This window comes from Glycine soja, chromosome 9 (assembly GCF_004193775.1).
Source record: "Glycine soja cultivar W05 chromosome 9, ASM419377v2, whole genome shotgun sequence".
Taxonomy (NCBI): domain Eukaryota; kingdom Viridiplantae; phylum Streptophyta; class Magnoliopsida; order Fabales; family Fabaceae; genus Glycine; species Glycine soja.
The window spans coordinates 32198901-32220984 of record NC_041010.1 but is presented as its reverse complement, the minus strand read 5'-3'; the positions used below and the strand labels follow the sequence as shown (position 1 = coordinate 32220984).

Genomic DNA, 22084 nt, shown 5'->3' with positions numbered 1-22084 from the left:
AATTCCAATTAGATAAAATTATCATACATAACAAATTTGCAGTTAGCTGAATGCCATCATGATTGTTATTTAAATTTAGAGTAAGTAAATCATTTCTACAAACTAATTCAAAGGAGCAAAAATGTTTTCAGATAGTGCTACTAGACATTGTACAAGTATATTTTTCTTGTCACACAGCATGGCGTTGAACAAATAAACCAAAGTTCAGGAGAAAAGTAGAGGCATTAAAAATAATAGAACAGTTTTGATTAAACTAGATTGTTCTGTTCAATTATATTTAGCCAGATTAATAAGGATAATCCTTACACAGATTAATTTTATGTCAGTCTGATTTCACTTTAGTGTGGAAACTGCATGTGGCGATAGAGGACAACAGACACATGAATACCCTTTCAAAATCTGGAGCCTACACAGGAATAAATTACATTTCCTTTTCTATAATTCTACAAAGATTAAACACACTTGAAGATCACATCCACCAGAAGCTATGGTGGTTGATGTAAATCAGAGGGACAAAAATGATGATACGTGATTTCTTCATCGAAAACATCAAAGTGAGACCCTGTGAATCTTGTTCAAATGGCTACCAAATTAACCCAGTTTGCAATTGCCCGAGCACTGCTACTCAGACCTATTTAGTCTTGAAAGCCATGTATTTACCAGAGCAATTTTGCATTCTCTACCTTATCAGAAAAACAGGTCCAGAGAAAACAGGGCAGAGAAGGAAAGAAGTTCATGATTTGCCATTGCACGAGTCCAACCAAATCTAAAGCAAATAAAACTGTGAATAGAGATAATCACGAATTTTATAGTAATCTTCACACAGAGGACCCTCAATAACTATTTGCTGAGCACCAGAACCACCACCCTATTAGAAAAAGAGATCATCTTAATAGATCAGAATGCTGATCCAAAAACTGGTCGGTCTTGCTATATTAAAAAATCAATTTCATGTGCAAAATTAACAAATGTTCAGAAGAAGCACTTGCCTTCTGACTTGCATCCCCAACTTTCCGAAGAGTTACATATTCACCACAACGCAAAGCCCCACCAGCAAATTCCACCTATAAAGTTAATTACATTATGAAACATATTCTCATAAAGTAGAAATTCAGCGTTCCACTAATTTTTCCACTCAAGTTTCGAGTAAAGAACACAGGTACAACAGCATTTTCAAAAAATTTCATCAGCTTCAACATTATCAGTTTCCTTAAGGAGTACAACGATCAGCATGTCTACTTAGGAAATGAAATGGAAAAAACTTCAGTACTAACAGACGATCAGAGCAAGGAAGAACGGTGACTATAACTGAACAAGTACCTGAACACCCTTGCTGGAGAGAAACTGTTTGATATCTGCCAATTTCAAATCACCAACAAGAACAGATTTATGCGGAGGAGCTGCTCCAGAAACAGGGAGCAGCGAAAGCGGATCATTTTCTGTCTTCCCTACTACAGCATCAACCCAAGCTATTTCATAATCTCCCAGCTGCAGTTGAATTTATATTCATTATTCAAAATTATGAATTCCCCACCCTAGTGGGATAAGTTAGGTTGTTGTTGCTATTCAACATGATAAATAACATGCAAGTATAAAAAGGAACAGTTCATTCAGACATATTTTTTACCTTTTTGAAGAGTACATTACTCATGAGCTTCTCGGACAGTTGAACCTATACTCAGAAAAGCATACCATGATTAATTTTGACATCTTGCAAAGCTGTTTCAGAAATGTATGAAAATTGAAATCATTGTACCTTATAAGCACATAAATCAGAGGTAACATCAATTGTCTCTTCAATTTGGGGAGCATAAACATGTGGACAGACATGCTTCAGGCAGTGCTGTTTCAGATGCTCTGTAGCTTCAGCTGATCCATGCACCAAAACCTTTCGAAAAATCATTATGTATTCATCATCATGCATGATACAGAAACAAAAAGGCAAATGAAATATAATAATAATATAGCTTATAAGTTTGTTCCTTAAACCAGTATCATTTATCAGAGTCAGCTGGCCCATAAAAGTTATAATGCTAAATAATGTGAAGGCATTAGCAAAATGCAATCATAAAAGTTATGATGCTGCCACAAAAATCACGCAGCTGTCTGTGAGGTTTTCTTCTGTGGCATTCAGATGGTCATGTGGCAAACCTCTGGCATCTTAGAATATGGGTTTGAGCCTAACTCAATTCCAAAAGCTAGCTCATAGGACAAGGGTTGCTCCCCATTACTCTATCTTGACACTATCTTTAGCCAATGTGGGACTTGGGTTTTTCCCAATACACCCTCTCACGTCCAACACTTTTGAGCTTGATGCGTGGATAATATGGTGGGTAACCCATTAATGGATCTAGGCTAGGCTCTGATATCATCTTAGAATGTGGGTTTGAGTCTAACTCAACCTAAAAGCTAGTTCATAGGGTGAAGGTTGTCCCCCACTTATATACTCTATCTTGGCACTATCTCTAGCCGATGTGGAACTTGGGTTTCCCAAATAAGGCAGCTATGTAATTTTCTCACACAGCTGCGAGTTTCCCATGATCAAGGGATGATAATATACAATCATGCCTTAAGGAGATGCCTCTTCTGTTTAATCAGTACACCGCCATATAGTGATTGAAGTTTAACACAGCCAAGTGAACCCCTAATATACTATGTTTTCTCTGTTTTACCCCTGTTTTTATATAAAAGAAAAAGAAACAGGAAAGTCTGAAATGACACCACCAACACGCAAAGCATTTTAAGAAGTGGTTTTAAGTTTTAACATTTATACTAATAATATTAACGGTAAATTTCATCTAAGGGGGGGAAAGCTATGGATTGAAGTTCTGAAGGTTAAGTGTAACAAGGGGAGTTGGATGACTCATCTATGGCCAAAAGGGAGACTCAAATTCAAGGTTTTTAGAAGGCAATCATGGAACCTGGGCTATGTTGGAAATAAACACCAATTTTATTGTTCTTCACACTTGTCTCGAAACTGTTCCGCCTCAAACCATGAAATTGCCTTTGATAGCTACCCTTCCAAACATTACAACAGCCTTGAGTTTATTCAGCTTTCCAACCCACAAAAACCCATCAAGTAAGCCCACAATTTACATATATTTTCCAGCTCCTTTATCTATCCATCATAACACTAACCAGCTAATGTCCTAACTCCTTGCACCACTCAATTGAATTGCAGCCCTGGTCAAAGAATTGCTTTGCTCAAGATACCATGGTATTTAAAGGTGGCAAGATAAACTACCTAATTGAAGCTGTTCCATTTAAAAAATCATGAACATCCAAATATAATTTACAGAAGATTTAATGGTGTGCTTCAGTTAACTGAAAAACACCAAAGAGATCCATACCAGCTTCAAGGGAGCCACATGAGAGAGAATATTTTTAATGGATCTTCCATCTGAACGTCCTTCAAAATCCATGTAAACCAATGAACACCTGACTTGCACCTGGACAAAAATAATGTCAACACCTTACACTATCATTTGTAAATTCGGCAGATTTAAGATTTATAGAAGTAGACTGATAAACACTAGATATTAGAAACGCAAGAAATGCATCTGTACATCAATAATTAAAAGAAGATTCCATGTCCCACAATAACGCTCCCTATCTGATGTGTTTTGCAGCCAAATTAAGAGGGGTGAATCAAAAATGATGAACAGCATGATAAAATTCAAAATGCACATAACAAAGTGGTTCCAACTCTAACCAATTACATCTATATTTTGCTTGATTTATTATACAGAAAAAACATAAGATGCCTGTGAGACAAACTTAGAACAAAGACACATACAAGTATCTAAGGAATAAATAATAGGTTTGAGGAACAATTCAGTAGCAGGATTACTATGACTGCAGGAAAAACAGACATAATATCATCTTTTGTAAAATCTCAAGAACAGATAGATTTAAAATCTTTGAGAAAATCATGAAATTTAATGACATTCAAAGTGCAAAAATGGAAAAGGAAAAATAAAAAAGATTAACCTTGGTTCCTCTAATCAATTTCTGAAATACAACAGTAACATGTCTCAATTCCAAACACAATTATATAAATTTACTATTCATAAGAAGCAGAAACATTAAAATATAATAAATAAATACTGTTACTTACAGTCCTTTCATCAGATACGACTTTTGATGGCTTTGTATCAAGTATCAAACTTGCAGCACCTTCATCTAGTTTTCCATTTATATCACTTCCACCCTGATAGAAAATAGGAAAAACGATAATCAAGGATTGTTATTAAAAACATAGGGTTGAAGTATAGATGCCAGCAAAACTCTCCATTCCTCTAAATCAGAACTCTTAAATGACATGTGAGAAAATATTTCAGTTAGAAGCAGGATCTGTTACATGTCATTCAAATGTCAATGAAAGAACAGTTAAAAACATAGAAGCCAAATGCAAAATAAACCATAACAAGTTACTGAGCTTAATATTATTGTTTTTTTTTGTTTTTTTTTTGAACGGCCAAAGATAATATTATATATATAAGAAGCATAGTACCAGAGGTACTACAGAAAATACAAGGGGTAACATCCCCTAAAACACAGAAAAATAACCAACAGCCACCAAAAATCAACAAAACCCATCCCTATAAATGACACATTAGATGAATGACAAAGACATATAAGAGGACCATTGGTGAAAAGGAGCAGTAAAATCCTTTTCCCAACCCCTCAACCAAGACCAAGTGAGAAAAATAGTTCTGTCCATCAATTTAGATATGTCAAAAGACTGGTTGTTGAAAACCATGTCGTTTCTAAGACTCCAAATGGATCTGGTAGCTGCAATCCACCAAATCTTCCTCCTTCTGTTAGAAGTCCTCGATCCAGCCAGAGAACAATGCTGAAGAAAATTGTCCATGGGCTTGCTGTGCAAAACTCTATCTTCCTTCACCCATGAATTGAATTCCCACCATAATGGCATAACTTTATAACAAGTGAAGAAAAGGTGAGAAGCAGATTCCACTTGGCTTTGGCAGAAAGGGCAAAGGTCATTTTGGAGGACAATCTGCCTACTGATTAAATTATCCTTAGAAGGAAGCCTATCCCAGAGTAATCTCCAGGCAAAGGATAAAGCTGCAGGGGGGATTTTGATTTCCCAAAGCTGTCTAAAGCCACTGATTGGCTGATGGAGAGGCTGCTCAGATCTGAGACAGTTGTAAGCAGAATTTGTAGAGAAGATTCCCATTGGTTGAGCTCCCCACACCCAAGCATCCTTCAAGTCTGCAATAGGACTTATAGCTGAGGTCTGGTCGATAAAAGCTGTGGCTTCCCCCAATTCACTATCAAAAAGATGTCTTCTCCAAGAAAATTTCCACTCCCAGCCATTTTCTCCAAAAATCCCCATGCTTGCCACTGTCTGAAATTTTTGAGAAGATACTTGATATAAATCTGGGTATTTTTCTCTAAGAACAGAGCCATCACCCACTCAAGAGTCTTCCCAAAATAAGATTTGATCTCCACTGCCCAATTTCCAAAGAAAGTGCTTATTGACAGCAGTCATACTGCTGTGCTGGATAGTTGATCTTAAATCAGACCACCAAGAGGAGAAATTCTGTTTATAAGGACCCTCTTCCAAGCCTCTCCAACCCCTGTATTTTGAATATAGAATTCTGCTCCAAAGATGATCCGGTTGCTGGAACATCAACCATTTCCACTTGATGAGGAGAGCTCTATTAAACACCTTGATATCTTTAATTCCCAGCCCTCCCTTTTCTTTAGGAGCACACACTTGCTGCCAAGAGATCCAAGCTATCTTTTTCCCTTCTGAATTGCCACCCCAAAGAAACTGTCTTTGGATAGCAGTGAGTCTCTTGATGACTGCTGAAGGGATCCTGAAAAAAGACATAAAATAAGGGCAAAGTTGTCAAGACAGCATTGATTAAAGTAGTTCTGCCAGCCATAGAGATGCTTCTGTGGTTCCACTTGTTCAATTTGGCTTCAAATTTTCTGATTATAGGCTCCCACACCACCTTCCTCCTAGGATTAACACCTATAGGCATCCCTAGGTACAAGAAAGGAAACTGCAGAGGGCTACAGTGCAAGTAATCAGCAGCACGACTACACCAATCCTGAGATTTGCCTACCACACCGAATTGGCTCTTAGCAAAATTAATTCTAAGGCCAGATACCAACTCAAAGCTTCTAAGAATAGCTTTAATAGCTGTGACATTGTCCATGGATGGTTCCCCAAAGAAGATAGTATCATCAGCAAATTGGAGGATGTTGATTGGAACTCTATTCTTGCCTACCATGAAACTGTTGTAGCAATTTTTGGACACAGCTTCCCTCATCAAACCTGTCAAACCTTCAGCAACCAGGTCAAACAAAAAAGGAGCCAAAGGATCTCCTTGTCTCAAGCCACTTTGGGGTTTAAATTCTTCTGTTGGACTTCCATTTACTAAAACAGATATGGATGCTGATGTAAGGCAGCCCTTTACCCATCCAAGCCACCTCTCATGAAACCCCATTCTTCTCATCATGTAGAAGAGGAATTGCCAAGACACCGAGTCATATGCTTTTTCGAAATCCACTTTAAAAACCAGGCAAGGCTTCTTAGATCTCTTAGCCTCCTCTACAACCTCATTGGCAATCAAAACCCCGTGAAGCAATTGTCTGCCCTTAACAAAGGCTAGTTGCCTTTCATCTATTAAGTGATGCATGACCTTGCTTAGCCTATTTGATAGGACTTTAGCAACAATTTTGTAAACACAACCAATAAGGGATATAGGTCTGAAATCACTAATAAGTTGGGGATCCTTGATCTTAGGGATAAGGGAAATGAAAGATGAATTAAGGCCCTTAGGGAAAACTGCATTTGCATAGAATTCCGAGAAAAACCTTAGGAATTCAGGCTTCAAATCATTCCAAAAATGCTTTAGGAACCTGAAATTGAAGCCATCGGGCCCTGGACTTTTGTCACTCCCGCAAGACCACACAGCACTATAAATCTCCTCCTCTTTAAAAGGTTCCACCATCATTTCTCTCTGATTATTGGACAGAACATTAAAGAAAACCCCATCCAGGTTTGGTCTGCTCAAAGAAGGTTCAGCAAATCTAGATTGGAAGTGCTGAAGAATTGCAGCCTTGACCGCAGCAGGTTGATCTACCCAATTGCCATCAATATGAAGCCCCCTCAAGGTATTCCTTCTTCTGCTAAAATTAATTATTCTGTGGAAGTAAGAGGTGTTGCCATCACCCTCTTTGATCCACTTACTTCTAGATTTCTGTCTCATGATTGATTCATGAAGGAGAGACTGTTCCCAAAGGTCAGACTGAGTTTTTTTAGTTGAATGTCCTGTTCAGAGGGGTGAGCTGTGAGAGAGTCCTCCAGATCATTCAACTTTTTCTGAGTTTGCTTCACCTTGCTGCCTAGATCTCTACAGATATCTCTACTCCAGGATTTTAGTCTATGTTTTAGGTTCTGAAGTTTGCATTTTAGAGCATACCCTCCCCAACCCAAAGGCTGGTTTTCAGACCAACAATCCCTAACCACCTTACTGTAGTCCTTGTTAGACAGCCAAGCATCGAAGACCCTAAAAGGCTTAGGGCCCCAATCAGAGCATTTCGAGGTCAATAAGATGGGGCAGTGATCTGAATAGTTCCTTTCAAGATTGAGTTGGGAACTATCAGGCCACTTAGAAAGCCACGCATCAGAAACTAACACTCTATCTAGCTTACTCTTGCAAGAGCCATTAGGCCTAACCCAAGTGAAAGGCTTCCCCACACAGGGGATATCATCAATCTCCATATCAGCCAGCCACTCATTGAATTCGGCTATAAGATTAGCTTCTGAATTAGAGTGTCTACTGCCCACTCTTTTATTGTATCATATGCTTTTCCTTTATAAAGTTTCCTTCTGCTTTATGATCCATTAATGTAATTGACTTTATGTTTGGCAAGTCTGAACATACTTTCGAATAAGTAAATTAATTATATTCCATCCATTGAAACTTGCAAGTTCTAATTCAGAATACAAACATGATATAAACACTACCGTAGATTTTTTGAAAAAAGAAAGGTAGATGTTTCAAAAAAGAAACTTACATGCATTGCTGTCTGGTCCATGTCTTCATCCTTAATTACATAATCATCTGGATTTATGACCTCACCAAAATCATCCCACTCTGAGGTATTCTCATAACAGGGAAATATTGGAGCAACACTCGTCGAAGGGGGAACAAATCCATCAATAAATATGTCCCGGTAACCTCCGCCTCGTGGACCAGTCACTGCAAGTGCAAATCAAATAGTGAAGGAACTTTATCAAAATTGTAAGAACTAATAAAACATGAAAAAAAATCAAGATATGCATATTCACAGACAAATCCATACTCTTGATCTGTTTAAGGTAAATCATGATTTATTTATTTTTATTTTTTTTTTGGAAGGCAAAATTAGATATATATTAATATATGCAAAAACAGTACAAGTGGTACTGGATATAGGAAATACAAGGCACCATTGGTGCTGCCCTCCAAAAAGCACAAGCTACCCCACCTAAAAAAGTTACCCCATACAGGTTTAACCAAAGGAATCCGAGATGTTGGAAGACCAATGGTTAAAACTGATGTTGTAACCTTTTTGTCTAGCCTTTAACCAAGACCATATTGAGAACATAGCATCTTCCATGACCTTCTGCGGCTCGAAAGGTTTGTTCTGGAAAATGAGGAAGTTCCTATGCTTCCATATAGTACTTGTCAATGCAACCCACTATCCACAGCAAGTACTGTGATTTCTCACAGCTCCAAAACCATCACAAAACTGAAGAAAATGGTCCACCGGAGAGACTGCTAGAGGTCCCTTAGCCTGAATCCAGCTCATGGACTCCCACCAAAGCCCTACTATCTTCTCGCAGTTGAAAAATAAATGCCCCACCTCCTCTTGCACATCACCACATAAAGGACAAGTAGTATCCTGAATATTCACCCCTCTCCTTGAGAGATTAGCTCTCGTGGGAAGTCTTCCTCTTAAAAGCTTCCAAGTGAAAACTGCATGTTTTGGAGGAATTTTCATATTCCAAAGTAGCTGTGATGTTCTCCTATCCAAGGCTGGTGAAGAGGGAGTTATCAGTAGATTATAGGCAGACTTAGTGGTATACACCCCACTAGGATCAGCTTTCCAAACCATAACATCTTTGACAGATCTCTGAATGTGCATGGAATTGACCTCCTCCATAAAATTCACAGCTTGAACACTCTCATAATCAAACAGATTCCTCCTCCACTTGAAATTCCAACTCCACCTGTCTTGGTCAAAAGACCCCATCTTAGAAATGAGATCAGCTTGTTGTTCATTGATGAGAAACATCTGGTTGTATTTCTGTTGGAGGGTATAATCCTCCCCTGTCCACTTGTCTTTCCAGAAGTAAGCTTTATCCCCACATCCCACCTTCCATCTCATGCATTGCTGAAAAATGTTCTGCCCCTCATGATGATACAACTTTCTTAGATCCCTCCACCAACCAGATTGTCTTCCATAGACCCGAGTAGACTGCAAGGCCTCCCAACCTCCATACTTAGAGTTGATAATCCTAACCCAAAGCTGTTGGTGATCAGAAGCTAGGGCCCAAATCCATTTGCCCAACAGAGCCGTATTAAATTTTGCTATGTCTTTTATCCCTAGGCCCCCCTCACACTTGGGAAGACAGACAATGTCCCATTTCACCCAAGGGATTTTTTTATTATCTTGGTCTCCTCCCCACAGAAAATTCCTCTGCAGCTTCACCAATCTGTTTATTACCTTTTGAGGGATCTTGAAGAATGACAGGAGGTATATAGGCAGCGCATTAAGAACTGAATTGATTAGAGTGATTTTCCCTCCCATGGATATGTTTTTCTGGGCCCATTTAGATAGCTTAGCCTCACATTTTTTAATTAAAGGCTCCCAGACTATACTGCTTGATGATTTAACCCCTATCGGAATACCCAAGTAGCTGAAAGGGGTTTCTAAAAGACTGCAGTTCAAGGTTTGAGCTGCTGCATTGATCCAATTAACATCTCCCCCTATAACTCCAACCTGGCTCTTGGTATAATTAATCCTCAAGCCTGATACCATTTCGAAACCTCTCAACAAAGCCTTCAAAACCACAACATTATCCCAATTAGCTTCACCCACAAAAACAGTGTCATCTGCATACTGCAGAATGTTTGTGGGTTCTTTTTGCTTCCCCATCCTGTAGCTTTTGTACAGCTGTTTCCGAACTGCTTCCCGCATAAGGCCAGTCATACCTTCCCCAACTATATTAAAAAGCAAAGGGGCTAGAGGATCCCCTTGTCTCAGCCCTCTAGATGGACAAAATTCCTTTGTAGGGCTGCCATTAATCAAAATAGATATGGTTGCTGAGTGGAGACAAGCTGAGATCCAATTCCTCCATTTGAGACAAAAACCCATTCTATGTAGCATATAATCCAAGAAAGACCATGAAACTGTGTCATAAGCCTTTTCAAAATCCACCTTGAAGATCATGGCTGGCTTTTTGCTCCTAACAGCTTCCTCCATCACCTCATTAAGAACCAAGATGCCATGAAGTATATGCCTATCTTTAATGAAAGCTGTTTGTCTTTCATCAATTAAGGTAGGTAGGACAGTCCTCAACCTGTTTGCTAGTAGCTTAGCAATCACCTTGTACATGCATCCAATCAAAGAGATTGGTCTATAATCATTGAAGGACTGTGGGTGATTTATTTTAGGGATTAAGGCTAGGAAAGAGGCATTGCTGCCTCTAGGGAAGCATCCATGAACATGAAACTCATCCACAAATCTTCTAAACTCGGGTTTCATCACTCCCCAGAAGTGTTTAATAAAGTTAAAATTAAAACCGTCGGGCCCAGGGCATTTGTCTCCACCGCAGCTCCACACAGCTTCCTTTAATTCCTCATCTGTGAAAGGAAGGATTAAATCCTGTCTCTGACTATGAGAAAGAGATGGAAATTGTACTCCATCAAGGGTTGGTCTATAACAGTTTTGTTCAGAAAATCTCATCAGGAAAAATTTCACAGCTTCAGCTTTTACTTCTTCTGGTTGTTGAACCCACCTTCCTTCTATGAGAATTCCTTGAATAGAATTATAATTTCTCCTGGAATTTATAACTTTATGGAAATATGCTGTGTTATTGTCCCCCTCTTGAAGCCATCTTGATCTTGATTTTTGTCGCAATAGAGATTCATAAGCAGTGGAAACTTCCCACAACTGCTGCTGGAGGGAATGTCTATTCTTGATCTCTTCCTCTGACAGAGGCCTGGTAGCTGCTATATCTTCCACAGCGTTTAACTTTTGCTGAATTCTGTGGATCTCCTTAGAGCTGATATTACCAAACTCCTTACTCCACTGTTTGATTGACAATTTTAGCATTCTCAGTTTGTTTTTAAGCAGAAATCCCCCCCATCCAGGTTGTTGATCAGCTCTCCATGCCTCTCTAACCACTCTTTGGTATCCTTTTTGATGGAGCCACCAGTCTGCTACCCGAAACGGCTTAGGGCCCCAGTCCACTTTCTTAGTTTGCAAGATTATAGGGCAATGATCGGAGAAGTCCCTTGGAAGGGTATAATGAGTGCTATCAGGCCAAGAAAGAAGCCACTGATCTGAAACCAAAAAACGGTCAAGTCTGCTCTTGACCCTTGCATTCGATCTTATCCAGGTATAAGTACTGCCAACACACTTAATTTCCTGCAATTCCATTTCAGCTATCCAAGAGTTGAATTCTGAAATACTTAGGGGATCAGCACGACTTTGTGATAAGCTGAATCTCTCATCTTGGTTTCTAATACTATTGAAATCCCCCATGAAGCACCAAATACCAGGAGGTTTGGAAGCCCTCATCTGTTTCAGATCATCCCACATGAGCCTCTTCCCAGCAAGATCACAAGGGGCATAGATGTTTACCACAACCATCCTTTGATTGATATCCACACACCTCCCTTCCAGCAATAGATAATTACTACCTTTTATTCTAGTATCCACCTCAAAAACAGAATTGTTCCACAGGCAGAGCAGTCCCCCCGAGGCCTGAATAGAGGGAACATACTCCCAGGACGAAGATGAATCCCCCCAAATTGCCTGACAAGTCCCTTTATCAAACTTTCTTTTTTGGTTTCTTGAAAGCAAGCTATGTCCACTTTATACTTTATAATGGTCCTTCTAATGGCTGTCCACTTGACTCCTCTCCCCAAGCCTCTTGAATTATAAGAAAGGATGATCATAACTGCTGATTTTTAATGCCCATCTCGGCTGCCTTTCTGTTAACTCTGGTGTCCATGTCCTCCAATAACTGTTGGACCTTCGAAACATCACTCCCATGGGTCACACCCAGGTCTTTTAACAAGGCAAGTTGCTTCTCCACTTCTTCTTCTGGATCTGAAGGTATATCATCAGGTTGTAAGCCCGTTGCTGGGTTCATGGTTGGACTTTTATGAAATTGGGCCTGTCCCCTACTAGCCATCACCACTTTTCTTCTAACATAAACCTTTGTTACAGATTCAGATGGGCCCATAACCTTGGGGCCCAAATCAACTTCGGGCTCGTTGGATTCTAAAGGCTCGTTGTGTGTGTTAACTAAAGGTGTCTCCTTCACGAGATCTTCTCTTCTGCAGGAAGACATATCCTCAGACATAAAATCCTCCAATTTTCCCGTTTCTTTGCAAAAAGCTCTGGTTCCATTGATTAACACAGAAAGGTCTCTGTGTTGGTCTAAACCATGTTGTTTGACTTTGGCTTTCCCTTTTTCCTTTTGCATGCTATTCTTCTTTTTTCTTTCAACAGAGACATTTAAATCTTTGCCTTGTTGGGTAAAGTGAACGTTATTGGGTTCGTTCACTGCACCAATGTCTGCTTCTACTCTTTTCTGGTGACGGTACTCATGTGATTGGTCCACGTCGGCGTTGACAATGACGGACCGACCAGGTTGGTTCTGACCTTTGGGCTTTATCCATTGGACAAAGCTACTGGAAAGCATCTGGTGATTGCCCCATTGACTGGGCGACTCACCATCTCGGTGGTCGGAACCACCGTCTGGAGTAGCTGGGGGGCTGTCGCCTGCCAATATCGGAGTATTTGGTGGTGTCGAGAACGGGGACGGCGGGAAATCTGCTACGCTCCATTGCTGTTTCCTCGGCGCGCAATAACCAGGCATCTCCTCCAAGACGTCCAGGTGGTAGGTTTCACCGTCAATGGTGGCCAGCACCACCTCTTGAAGACGCGGCCTTTTGTCCGTACGAATAAGGATTCGAGCGACGTCCATCCTCCTACGATCCTCCACCGACCCGTCCACCTCTACCATCTCCCCAATATCTTCCACCACCTTCTGCATGATTTCCGGCGCCCACACCGTCGGCGGAAGACCCCATATCAGGACCCATGTCAGCCTGTGTTCTGGTCTAATATCCGGGCTCCATTTCTGAAGCTCGGTGACTGGAGATGACCCCGAGATCTTCTCCTCGTGAATGATTCTCTCCGCCTTGGAATCATCCAGGTAGGGAAGGAAAATCCAGTCGTCGGCCCAGTAGCATGGGTTCACCTCTCCATCTAGAATCCATTGAAGCTCTTCTTCCAGCCTCTCAAACATACCTCTGTTTTTTAGCCTTCCAATCCAAGCTTTCTGGAGCCATTCGTTGGTCTCCTTATGGGAGCTCAAGACCACCGTCCTCTGCTTTGACCGTGCCTTGCCTAGAGAAGATTCTCCTTTACAGTAAGGGCCTCCTACATCCTCCATCTCCTCTCTGACTACCTCCGCATAGGATCTCTTCCTATCCACGGAATATAAAGGCTTCATCTCCTTCCCCACTATCTCCCCCCTCTGTGGGTAATTGACATTCCTGTTATTCCGACTCACCCTCCCCCTGTCATATCTCGGCCTATTGACAAAAAGTTTCATGCTTCCGATGTATATGTTAGCATCAAGCTGTAACTCCAGTTTCCGTTCATCTTGTACGTCTTTAAATCTAACGAATCCGAACCTCTGGCCTTCCTTGTTCTTATACTTGGGAATAAAGACTTCCCAAACTTTACCCCACTTCTGAAAAATCTTCCAGAGGTCTTCCTCCTTGATTCCTGCTGGGAATCTAGAAAAGTAGAAAGTCGTGACGTCGAGTTTGTTTCGCCATGTCCCCGCTCTGTCCTGACGCTTGAAGCTGTTCGTGTGCACTCTATCCCTGTTTTCTGCCGGTCTCCATTTCCGCTTGCTCCTTACTTCGTGCCATACTCCACCGTGATCATCGTCATTTGCCGAGTGAAGCTGTTCTGGAATCCATCTTACATCTACTCTTCCGTACTTGGATTCTAACTCCTTCTCTCTAGATCGATTTCTGTCCTCTCTCAACTTGACACAACTAGCTGTTTGTCTCACTCTCTCTCTCTCCACCGTGTTTCTCTCTCTCTCTGTGTTTTCCTCTCTTGCTCTCCCCCTGTTTCTCTCTCTCCCCCTGTTTCTCTCTCTCTCCTTGTTTCTCTCTCTATTGCCCATCTCTCTCTCTCTTGTGTTATTACTTAGTTGTGGTTTTAAATCATGATTTATATTAAAAAAAATTAAATAGTAATGTCACATTAGAAAGTTCATAAAAAGATGAATAATGTTCCAAAGACAATTCAATGTTGTTTGATGTGGTTGAAATGGTAGTCTTTCATTTTAAAACTCACAGATCAGGAGTATGTATTTGTCTGTGAATATGCATATCTTGAAAGAAAAAAAGTTCATGTTTTAAGGTAAATATGACATGATTTATATTATAGTAATATCACATTAGAAAGTTCATAAAAAGATGAATAATATTCCAAAGACAATTCAATGTTGTTTGATGTGGTTGAAATGGTAGTCTTTTATTTTAAAATTCAGAATGCCCAGTACTTATCAAGACACAAAACCAGTTGAAGACAAAAAGTCCAGTTCTATAATCATAGAAATTTTCAAATATACACGACACAACTCAAAATCAGACAGTTAAGGAGAAAATGTAATTATTACATGAATCTGAAATGGATAATTCTGATTACCTAATTACATTTTACATTTAACAGAACAGTACTAAATTTATACAACAACTCATACCTTCAGGTGGTACATGATTATTGCCAGAATCAATGACCATTGGATCACTAATATCATTATCAGCCCCATGAGATGTTTTCAATTCTTCCTCTTTCATAAGACTGGCTTTTAAAGCCTCTTTTTTAATTCGATTTTGTTCTTCTTCATAGGCGATTAGCTCTTCCCCAACCAAAGGCACACGCTTGGACACAACGACTTTGACAGCTTTTGGAGGTGGATCAGCTTGAAGCATACGAGCTAGTGTGGCAAACTACGTATCCAAACACATGAGGATCAGTTGAAACAAATGATAGCTATTGGAAAAAACCGAAGTCCCACATTGGCTAGAGATAAGACCAAGATAGAGTATATAATTAAGGTGCAACCCTCACTCCATGAGCTAGTTTTTGGGGTTTTGGAGTTAGGCCCAAGCTCTCATTCTAAGAATAGCAAACATCAAATTTAAGCTGTTAAAGAAAATACATCACAGATAAAAAATACTACATGACCAATGATCTTTTCTCCATTCTCATTGCTCAAAAATGAAGAAAAGAAATCAAACATTATTAGCACAAGCATAGAGCATATTTTTATGAAAATAAATTTGAAATAATATTCTGTAAGGCTAATAGAAGAGAAGATACAGCCTGCTAAGATACAATTTAAAAAACACAACAATAACAAAAGACAAAAGATGGAAAATTAGCAGCATTTGTATCTGTTTATGTGTGGTTGAAAATTGTGTAAGATAAAGACAAGACAATTATTGGGTGGGAAGATTGTAAGGGAGGAAACCAGGATTGTATCACCTCAAATGCTACAATGAAAAGATATGTCCAAATGGATACAAAGAAAGGGATGTTTTGGTCACAGGCATTATATTAGCAAAGACAAGAGAGAGAGAGAGAGAGAGAGAGAGCAAGCCAAGGTATATTATAATTTACAAGTAGGTAAGGCTATGAATTAAACTCGATCACTATCCAATAACCAACAGAAGAAGCTCAATTCCAAAAGTTTGAATTATCTAATATTTTCACAACAGAAAAATCAATGCCCATGCCACATTACTTTAGAAACAACATTACGTTATATTCACAAGGACCAGTATCAAAGTAGGTTATCAGTAAATGCAAAGGAGAATATTTTATAGAGCACTGCAGTAACTAGCAACTGCAAACTTAAGCACATCCTTTCCCTCACTTATTTAATCTTTGATGCCTCAGGAAAAGCTAAAACAATGTTCATATTGAAATTCAAAATGCAAATGCAACTGACATCAACACTTAAGGAGAAGCCATTAATAAATTAGCAGATAAACGTAGAGAAACATGCAATAATTTATAGTGATTCACATGAATACTGAAAGACATAAAGGAAAAAGAAATTTTTCTAAAGAATATACCTGGCCTCTTTCGGTAAAAAGGACAAGATTTTTTACATCGTTGGCCCACTCAACAAATATATCATGAGAAAAGCCTGCTTCCAAACTTGCCATGGATGCTAGAACAACCTATGAAAGGTACATGTGAAAGAGTCGGTAAGGAAGTTGGTCTGATGAAAGATAAGCATACAAAATAATCAACCTTTGGGCCATCTGGAGCATTGTCAAGCTCAGTCTTGTTAATCAGAAGGGTGACATACCTACAGGTACAAGCATAGCAGTCTAGTTTTAGACACAAGATAGCATTAGCAATCATAATCATAACAAGATATTATTGATTTGTTTGATAACTTAAACTGTGACAACAAATAGGTTTTGAAAGGCCATTTTTCAATTTTCACTCCTTATTGGACAAAACCTTTACTATAGATATCTCAAGAAACTCAAAGTAATCATAGGTTTAACATGTCAACAGTAAGTAGGTGTTAATAGCATTCCTGAGAACCAAAAAACAACATATAAATAAACAATTGACATGAATATCTTACTCCAACTGTAAGTTAAGGATGAGACCACTTACTTCAAAAGAAATATATTTTCACGAGTTTTTTCAAAAGACTTTGCTATGGTATCACTCATCCACTCAAGGAAACTCTTCACATAATCAATTGTGCTGGATGCAACATATGTAAGAAAATATATAGGGTAGTTCAAGTTTTCATCTGCCCAATACTGCAAAAAACAAAATCTGATATTAAGTCACATATACTGTAGGGGAAAAAGGGAGAAAGAGAGTATAAGCATGTGTCTTATACTGACCAATTCCAACATCAGAATAAGTTCCAACACTCGTCCAACTGTGTCAACAGGTAGTAATACATTGCCACCTGCCCTTAGAGTCTTCTTTAAGATATCTAAATAATAAACAAAATATATGATCAGAATAACCAAAGCACATAAATCCTAAACAGTTTTTTTTCATTTCTTGATTAAGATTAAAGTATATGCTTGCCTCATCAGTGAATGTACTAAACATAAAACATTTTAGTTTTCTCTTAACAGCTTTCGAGAAAGCAAAAACTGAGAAAATCCATCTTAGTCATATCACAGTGCTGCAATACAAGATTAAAAAGATGGTTACCTCCAAATTCTTTGTCATTTTGACGTCTGTAAGGCTGATTGTTCAAAGCATTGTAAGCATCAGTTATTAGAACAGCTGGACGCACAAAAGAACCTAGAACAGTTCCATTCAAATGCCTAATAAAAATTAGATTGATAAGTAGCTTCCTTTTTTCTCTCTAAAGATATATAAGATAAAACTTAACCATGGGTAATTTACCTTTCTTTCCTATGATTAAAATCAACAGCATATATGACATCCTCACCATCCTTTGTAATTTTCCAAATAGTACCTCCCAGAAGATGTCCAGCAACATGAGGTGCAATCACTATCCCTTCTCCCTTGCCTAAAAGTGGTTAAAAATTAAAATGTCAATAAAGATAACAACCAAAATGAGGGGATATTAATTAGTTGTCAGAACATGGGTTATGAGCCTAACTCAGCCCTACAAAACCGATGTATAATGTGAGGATTGCCTCACTTATATAGTTATCTCAGTACTATCTTTAGTCAATGTGGGACTTCAACATGTCCCCTTTTACCCACGGCTATCTGTCATATGGGACTTTCAACACACACCCTATATCTAGGGTTGACCACAATTTAGGTGGCTTTTTCCAACATCCCCCCTCACACTCAAAGCTACCTGGCCTTAGATAGAGAGGGTGCAGCTTATATATCTATTGGGCAACTTTACTTAGATCCAATTGGTTTTAAGCTGAAATCTAACAGTAGTGAAACATGAAGGCATATCAGAATCAAAGAGGTACTCTAAAAGATTAAATAGCATTGATCGAGAAGATTACATGAGAGGTTGGGGTGACAATACCCTATTTTATAGAAGTGTCGAAATCTTTTTGTCTCACATCAAAAGCTTTAATTTTATGAATTGATAATGCATGCTTTAATTTCGTATCATCAATCACTGTATGCATTTATATCATTCTAACTTCTGCAACATGGATGAATACTTCACATAGTGTAAATCAGTAAACTTTTTACCACAAAAATGAGTACTAATTTTCTGAAAATAAAATTTTAAACAGGATACTATGAAGTGGATTCACATGAATACTAGATTTATTTCAATTCAAAGCTCCAAAATATTTGAAATTGAGGTGCATTCACAAATAAACTAAACTTTCGAATCAATTTTCTCTGGTCATTAACAAAAATCTTCTATTCATGCAAATAATTCTAGACACTAGACACTAGACACTGAAAATATGTGAAGTTGTTATTATTCAGGGCACTTTCTATTTTACCAAATAACCATGAAAGGTGACAAAAGAACATATTTTCACTATATAGCATGGTAAACATAAAAAAATTAGGCTAACAACAGCTTCAAAGTTGATCATTTTTGGCTCCCCTATGAGAAATACCCTTAGCTTCAAAGAGAGCGGCTGCTCAGTTAAAGGGTTTCAGTTTGCAGGGAACTTTGGATTTCCTAATGGCCTTTAATTTCATTTCAACAAATAAAGGGTTGAATGAGATTATGGTTCAGAAACTAGCCTATATTATATAAAAACTAAAAAGATAACAGTGGGGCAAAAGAAGAGAGAATACGGAGGTGAAAGGGTGGAGTTAAACAAAATGCATACTACCACTTCAATGCATCACATTACAACAATTGTTCAAATTCCTACCTGAGAAATGATGATTCTGAGAATATGTTAGCCTCGTTACACTCTGGAAAGCAGAATCAATATCATCGAGCGTGAACAGATCGAACTCCGACACTTGCTACAAAAAGAACAAGATACCTCAGCCTAACCATCCAGTTATATAACACACATTTTCCAAATTCTATCTAGTCATTAAAAAGGCAATCACACACACAGAAGAGGATGAGATATTCAACATCCTACAAACCAACAAGCACAAAAAATCTTCCTCCTAACAACAAAAAATCAAACAAACCAGCATGGAATTTCACCTTTCTTGAGAGGTACTGGTCATACATAGTGAGAAGGCCCAATCTGTAGACAGGCTCCGTTGAATAAACCGGGGCAGAAAGTCCAAGCCGCTTCATGGCATATGGAAGGGCACCAAGGTGAAGTGTATCCGCATGTGAAAGCAAAACAGCATCTATGGTTGATGCTACCCTACATGCCAACCACACAACCTCAATATGAAATCAAAGGTTACAAAACAAAACATTCCTAACAGGCTAAAACACAAGCTTCATTCCACAAAAAGAAATTTATAATTTTCTTCTTCTTTCTAGTTCTACTGCCTCAACAACAAACAGGGAATGAAGGAAAAGACCTCATAGAAATCAATATTCGAGCTGAAAATCACATTTTGTTATGAAGCAAAGATACCCACATAAAAAAGTTCACCAGAAACATTCCTAGAACATCAATTCCATTGTCTTTCACAATTATAACTCCACCCCACTAAAAAAAAAAAACATTGTTCTTCTTCTTTCTAGTTTCAATGCCTCAAACGGGGAGGGGTTTCAAACAAAGATACCCACATAAAAAAAATCAATTTTTTTTGCTCCCTTAAGAAGGGTAGGTCATAAAATGCAAGAGAGAGAGAGAGAGAGAGAGAGAGACCTGGCGAGGGGTTGAAGGTGGGAAGGGTCGAAGTGGTCGTTCCAGCCACAGTCGACGAGGAAGTTGAAGCCATCAATGGAGACCAAATACGAGAGAGGGTTCTCATTGTACACTCCACACAGTGGCGTTACTTGCACTGATGTTCCCATTTTGATTTTGCTGCCACAAATCAAATTGTTCTTCGTCAAACCAGTGGGGTTTATGGAGAGAAAGAGGGAGGAGGGGAAAAGGAAAATGTAAATGGATTTCTGACAAATAAGGGTAAATTTTTATTTTTTGTTTGACAGAAAAATAAAAATAAATAAAAATTAAACACAAGTAAAATAACAATTTTATTGCAATTAATAACCTAAATTATAAATTTATAATTTCACTCCTCTGTTTATTTTCAGTCTGTGATTTTGGTTTGTTTATTTTTTATCTGTGATTTTAGTTTTTATATATTAAAAAATTGTTAATTTTAGTATAATCCTTGATTTTACATATGTTTTTATTTATTTTATTTAATTTTAAATATATATATATATTTCAATTTTCAATCTTCAATATTAATAACTAATTTTATTTTCGTTTAAATAATAGGTTTAAAATTATAATTTTTATTAATCAATAATATTAAAAATAAAGATTCTATCAATTATGTTCTAGTTGCTATCCTTACTAACACAATTAATAAACAACTAGGGTTACTCCAGCTCTGCGCCTTGAATCCTATTGTTGTATTTAGTTCAATACATATTATTCAACTAATTTTTTAGATTTATAATGATTATTCTTATAGTTTATTCTTATTATATTTCTCATTCTTTTTTTTCTAACATTATTTTTAATCTCATTTATTAATTTGATGAAACTTTCATTTAGTAGATTTAATAAAAAAACATTCATTTAGGGAAAAAAAACAAAGGCAAAACAAAATTCTATTTAAATAGTGACATAAAAATTTTCATCGTCAGTCATTTTAATATTCAATTATCTGTAAAAAAAAATTCTTACTTAATTAAATTTTAAATCTTAATTCACCTTGTTGAATTTTAATATAAATTATTTTACACATATATTTCTCGACAATCATTTTGATATGGAATAATTACAAAGTTAAAAAAATTATTAAAAATCATTTGTTTGGACTATAATAAATTTTAGAAACCTTTTACTCCCCCCCCCCCATGTTTCAAAAATTCCAATATATACCCTTCCTTTATTATCATATGATCTTAGGAATAGTTATTCCAAAAAAAAATAGAATTATTTTATTCCTATTTTGGGATAGAAAAATCATATTTTACAATAGTTATGATGAAAATGTATAAGTAATCTTGAATAATCTATCTTGGAACATGAATTTCATATTCTGGAATAATTATTCAATATGATTTGGTGGGGGTATGTTTGGTTATTTTCCTTTAATGCTTTGAGGTTGATCTCCATAACCTATGCGTTTGCGATGTGTCTCTCACGAACCTTATTGCCATTATCGTCACCCCTTACTCCCAGAGACCTTTCTCTCTCACCCAACATTGTTCGTCTCTACCTTTCTGTTCTCACTCTCTTGTTGTGCTATTGTTTCTTTTCTCTCTCCAAGTGCAAAACATCATGCTTTCGTAAGTAGGTCTCTCTATTGGGTGGTGCATGGTGGTTCACTGTGTTAGGTGGTGGGTGTTATGATATGGGCTAAGAAATATAGTGGACCTTTAAGCAAGCTAGCCACACGATTGAATTAGTTTTCTTCGTGGTGGTTGTTCCCAGTTACTCCAGCTTTAATTCAATGAGGTAGGGTTTTATGATTGCTTTGATCTTATTTTATAACCAAGCTCATCCATTATGATGGTGGTGTTGGAGGTCAGCTAGGGTCATCTAGGTGAGGTTAGGAGATGCAGATGACTGGATAGTTTTGTCCTTTAATCTTATTGTGGAGTACAAGAAACAATTACCTTTACGAGAGATGCATTTTCTATACCATGATCCAATAGTCACGCTCCAACCAA

General features: G+C 37.9%; 1 protein-coding gene across 2 annotated transcripts; it reads right to left on the bottom strand.

Annotated features, from left to right (window-relative positions):
* Positions 1–224: 224 nt before the first annotated feature.
* Positions 225–20336, bottom strand: LOC114368055 (cleavage and polyadenylation specificity factor subunit 2-like). Of its 2 annotated transcripts, XM_028325401.1 has the most exons (18): positions 20097–20336; positions 19472–19640; positions 19182–19278; positions 17752–17878; positions 17554–17669; positions 17232–17326; positions 16993–17144; positions 16615–16672; positions 16434–16541; positions 15053–15302; positions 8059–8243; positions 4118–4210; positions 3351–3449; positions 1757–1888; positions 1628–1672; positions 1321–1488; positions 990–1064; positions 225–868 (listed from the first exon to the last, which is right to left on the bottom strand). In XM_028325401.1, exons 1-18 carry the CDS (start codon positions 20243–20245, stop codon positions 767–769), a joined length of 2220 nt encoding a protein of 739 aa, XP_028181202.1. In that variant the 5' UTR covers positions 20246–20336; the 3' UTR covers positions 225–766. The 2 variants fall into 2 exon arrangements, with proteins under 2 accessions (XP_028181202.1, XP_028181203.1); XM_028325402.1 differs by lacking the exons at positions 19182–19278; positions 19472–19640 and having other exon boundaries at positions 20097–20328.
* Positions 20337–22084: the final 1748 nt, after the last annotated feature.

Coding starts and splice junctions, on each gene's coding strand:
- LOC114368055 (XM_028325401.1), bottom strand. CDS start 20,245: ATGGGAACATCAGTGCAAGTAACGCCACTGTGTGGAGTGTACAATGAG. Junction 19,279..19,471: donor ACCAGTACCTCTCAAGAAAG/GTGAAATTCCAT, acceptor TTCTTTTTGTAG/CAAGTGTCGGAGTTCGATCT. Junction 15,303..16,433: donor TTTTTACCGAAAGAGGCCAG/GTATATTCTTTA, acceptor TTGGATACGTAG/TTTGCCACACTAGCTCGTAT.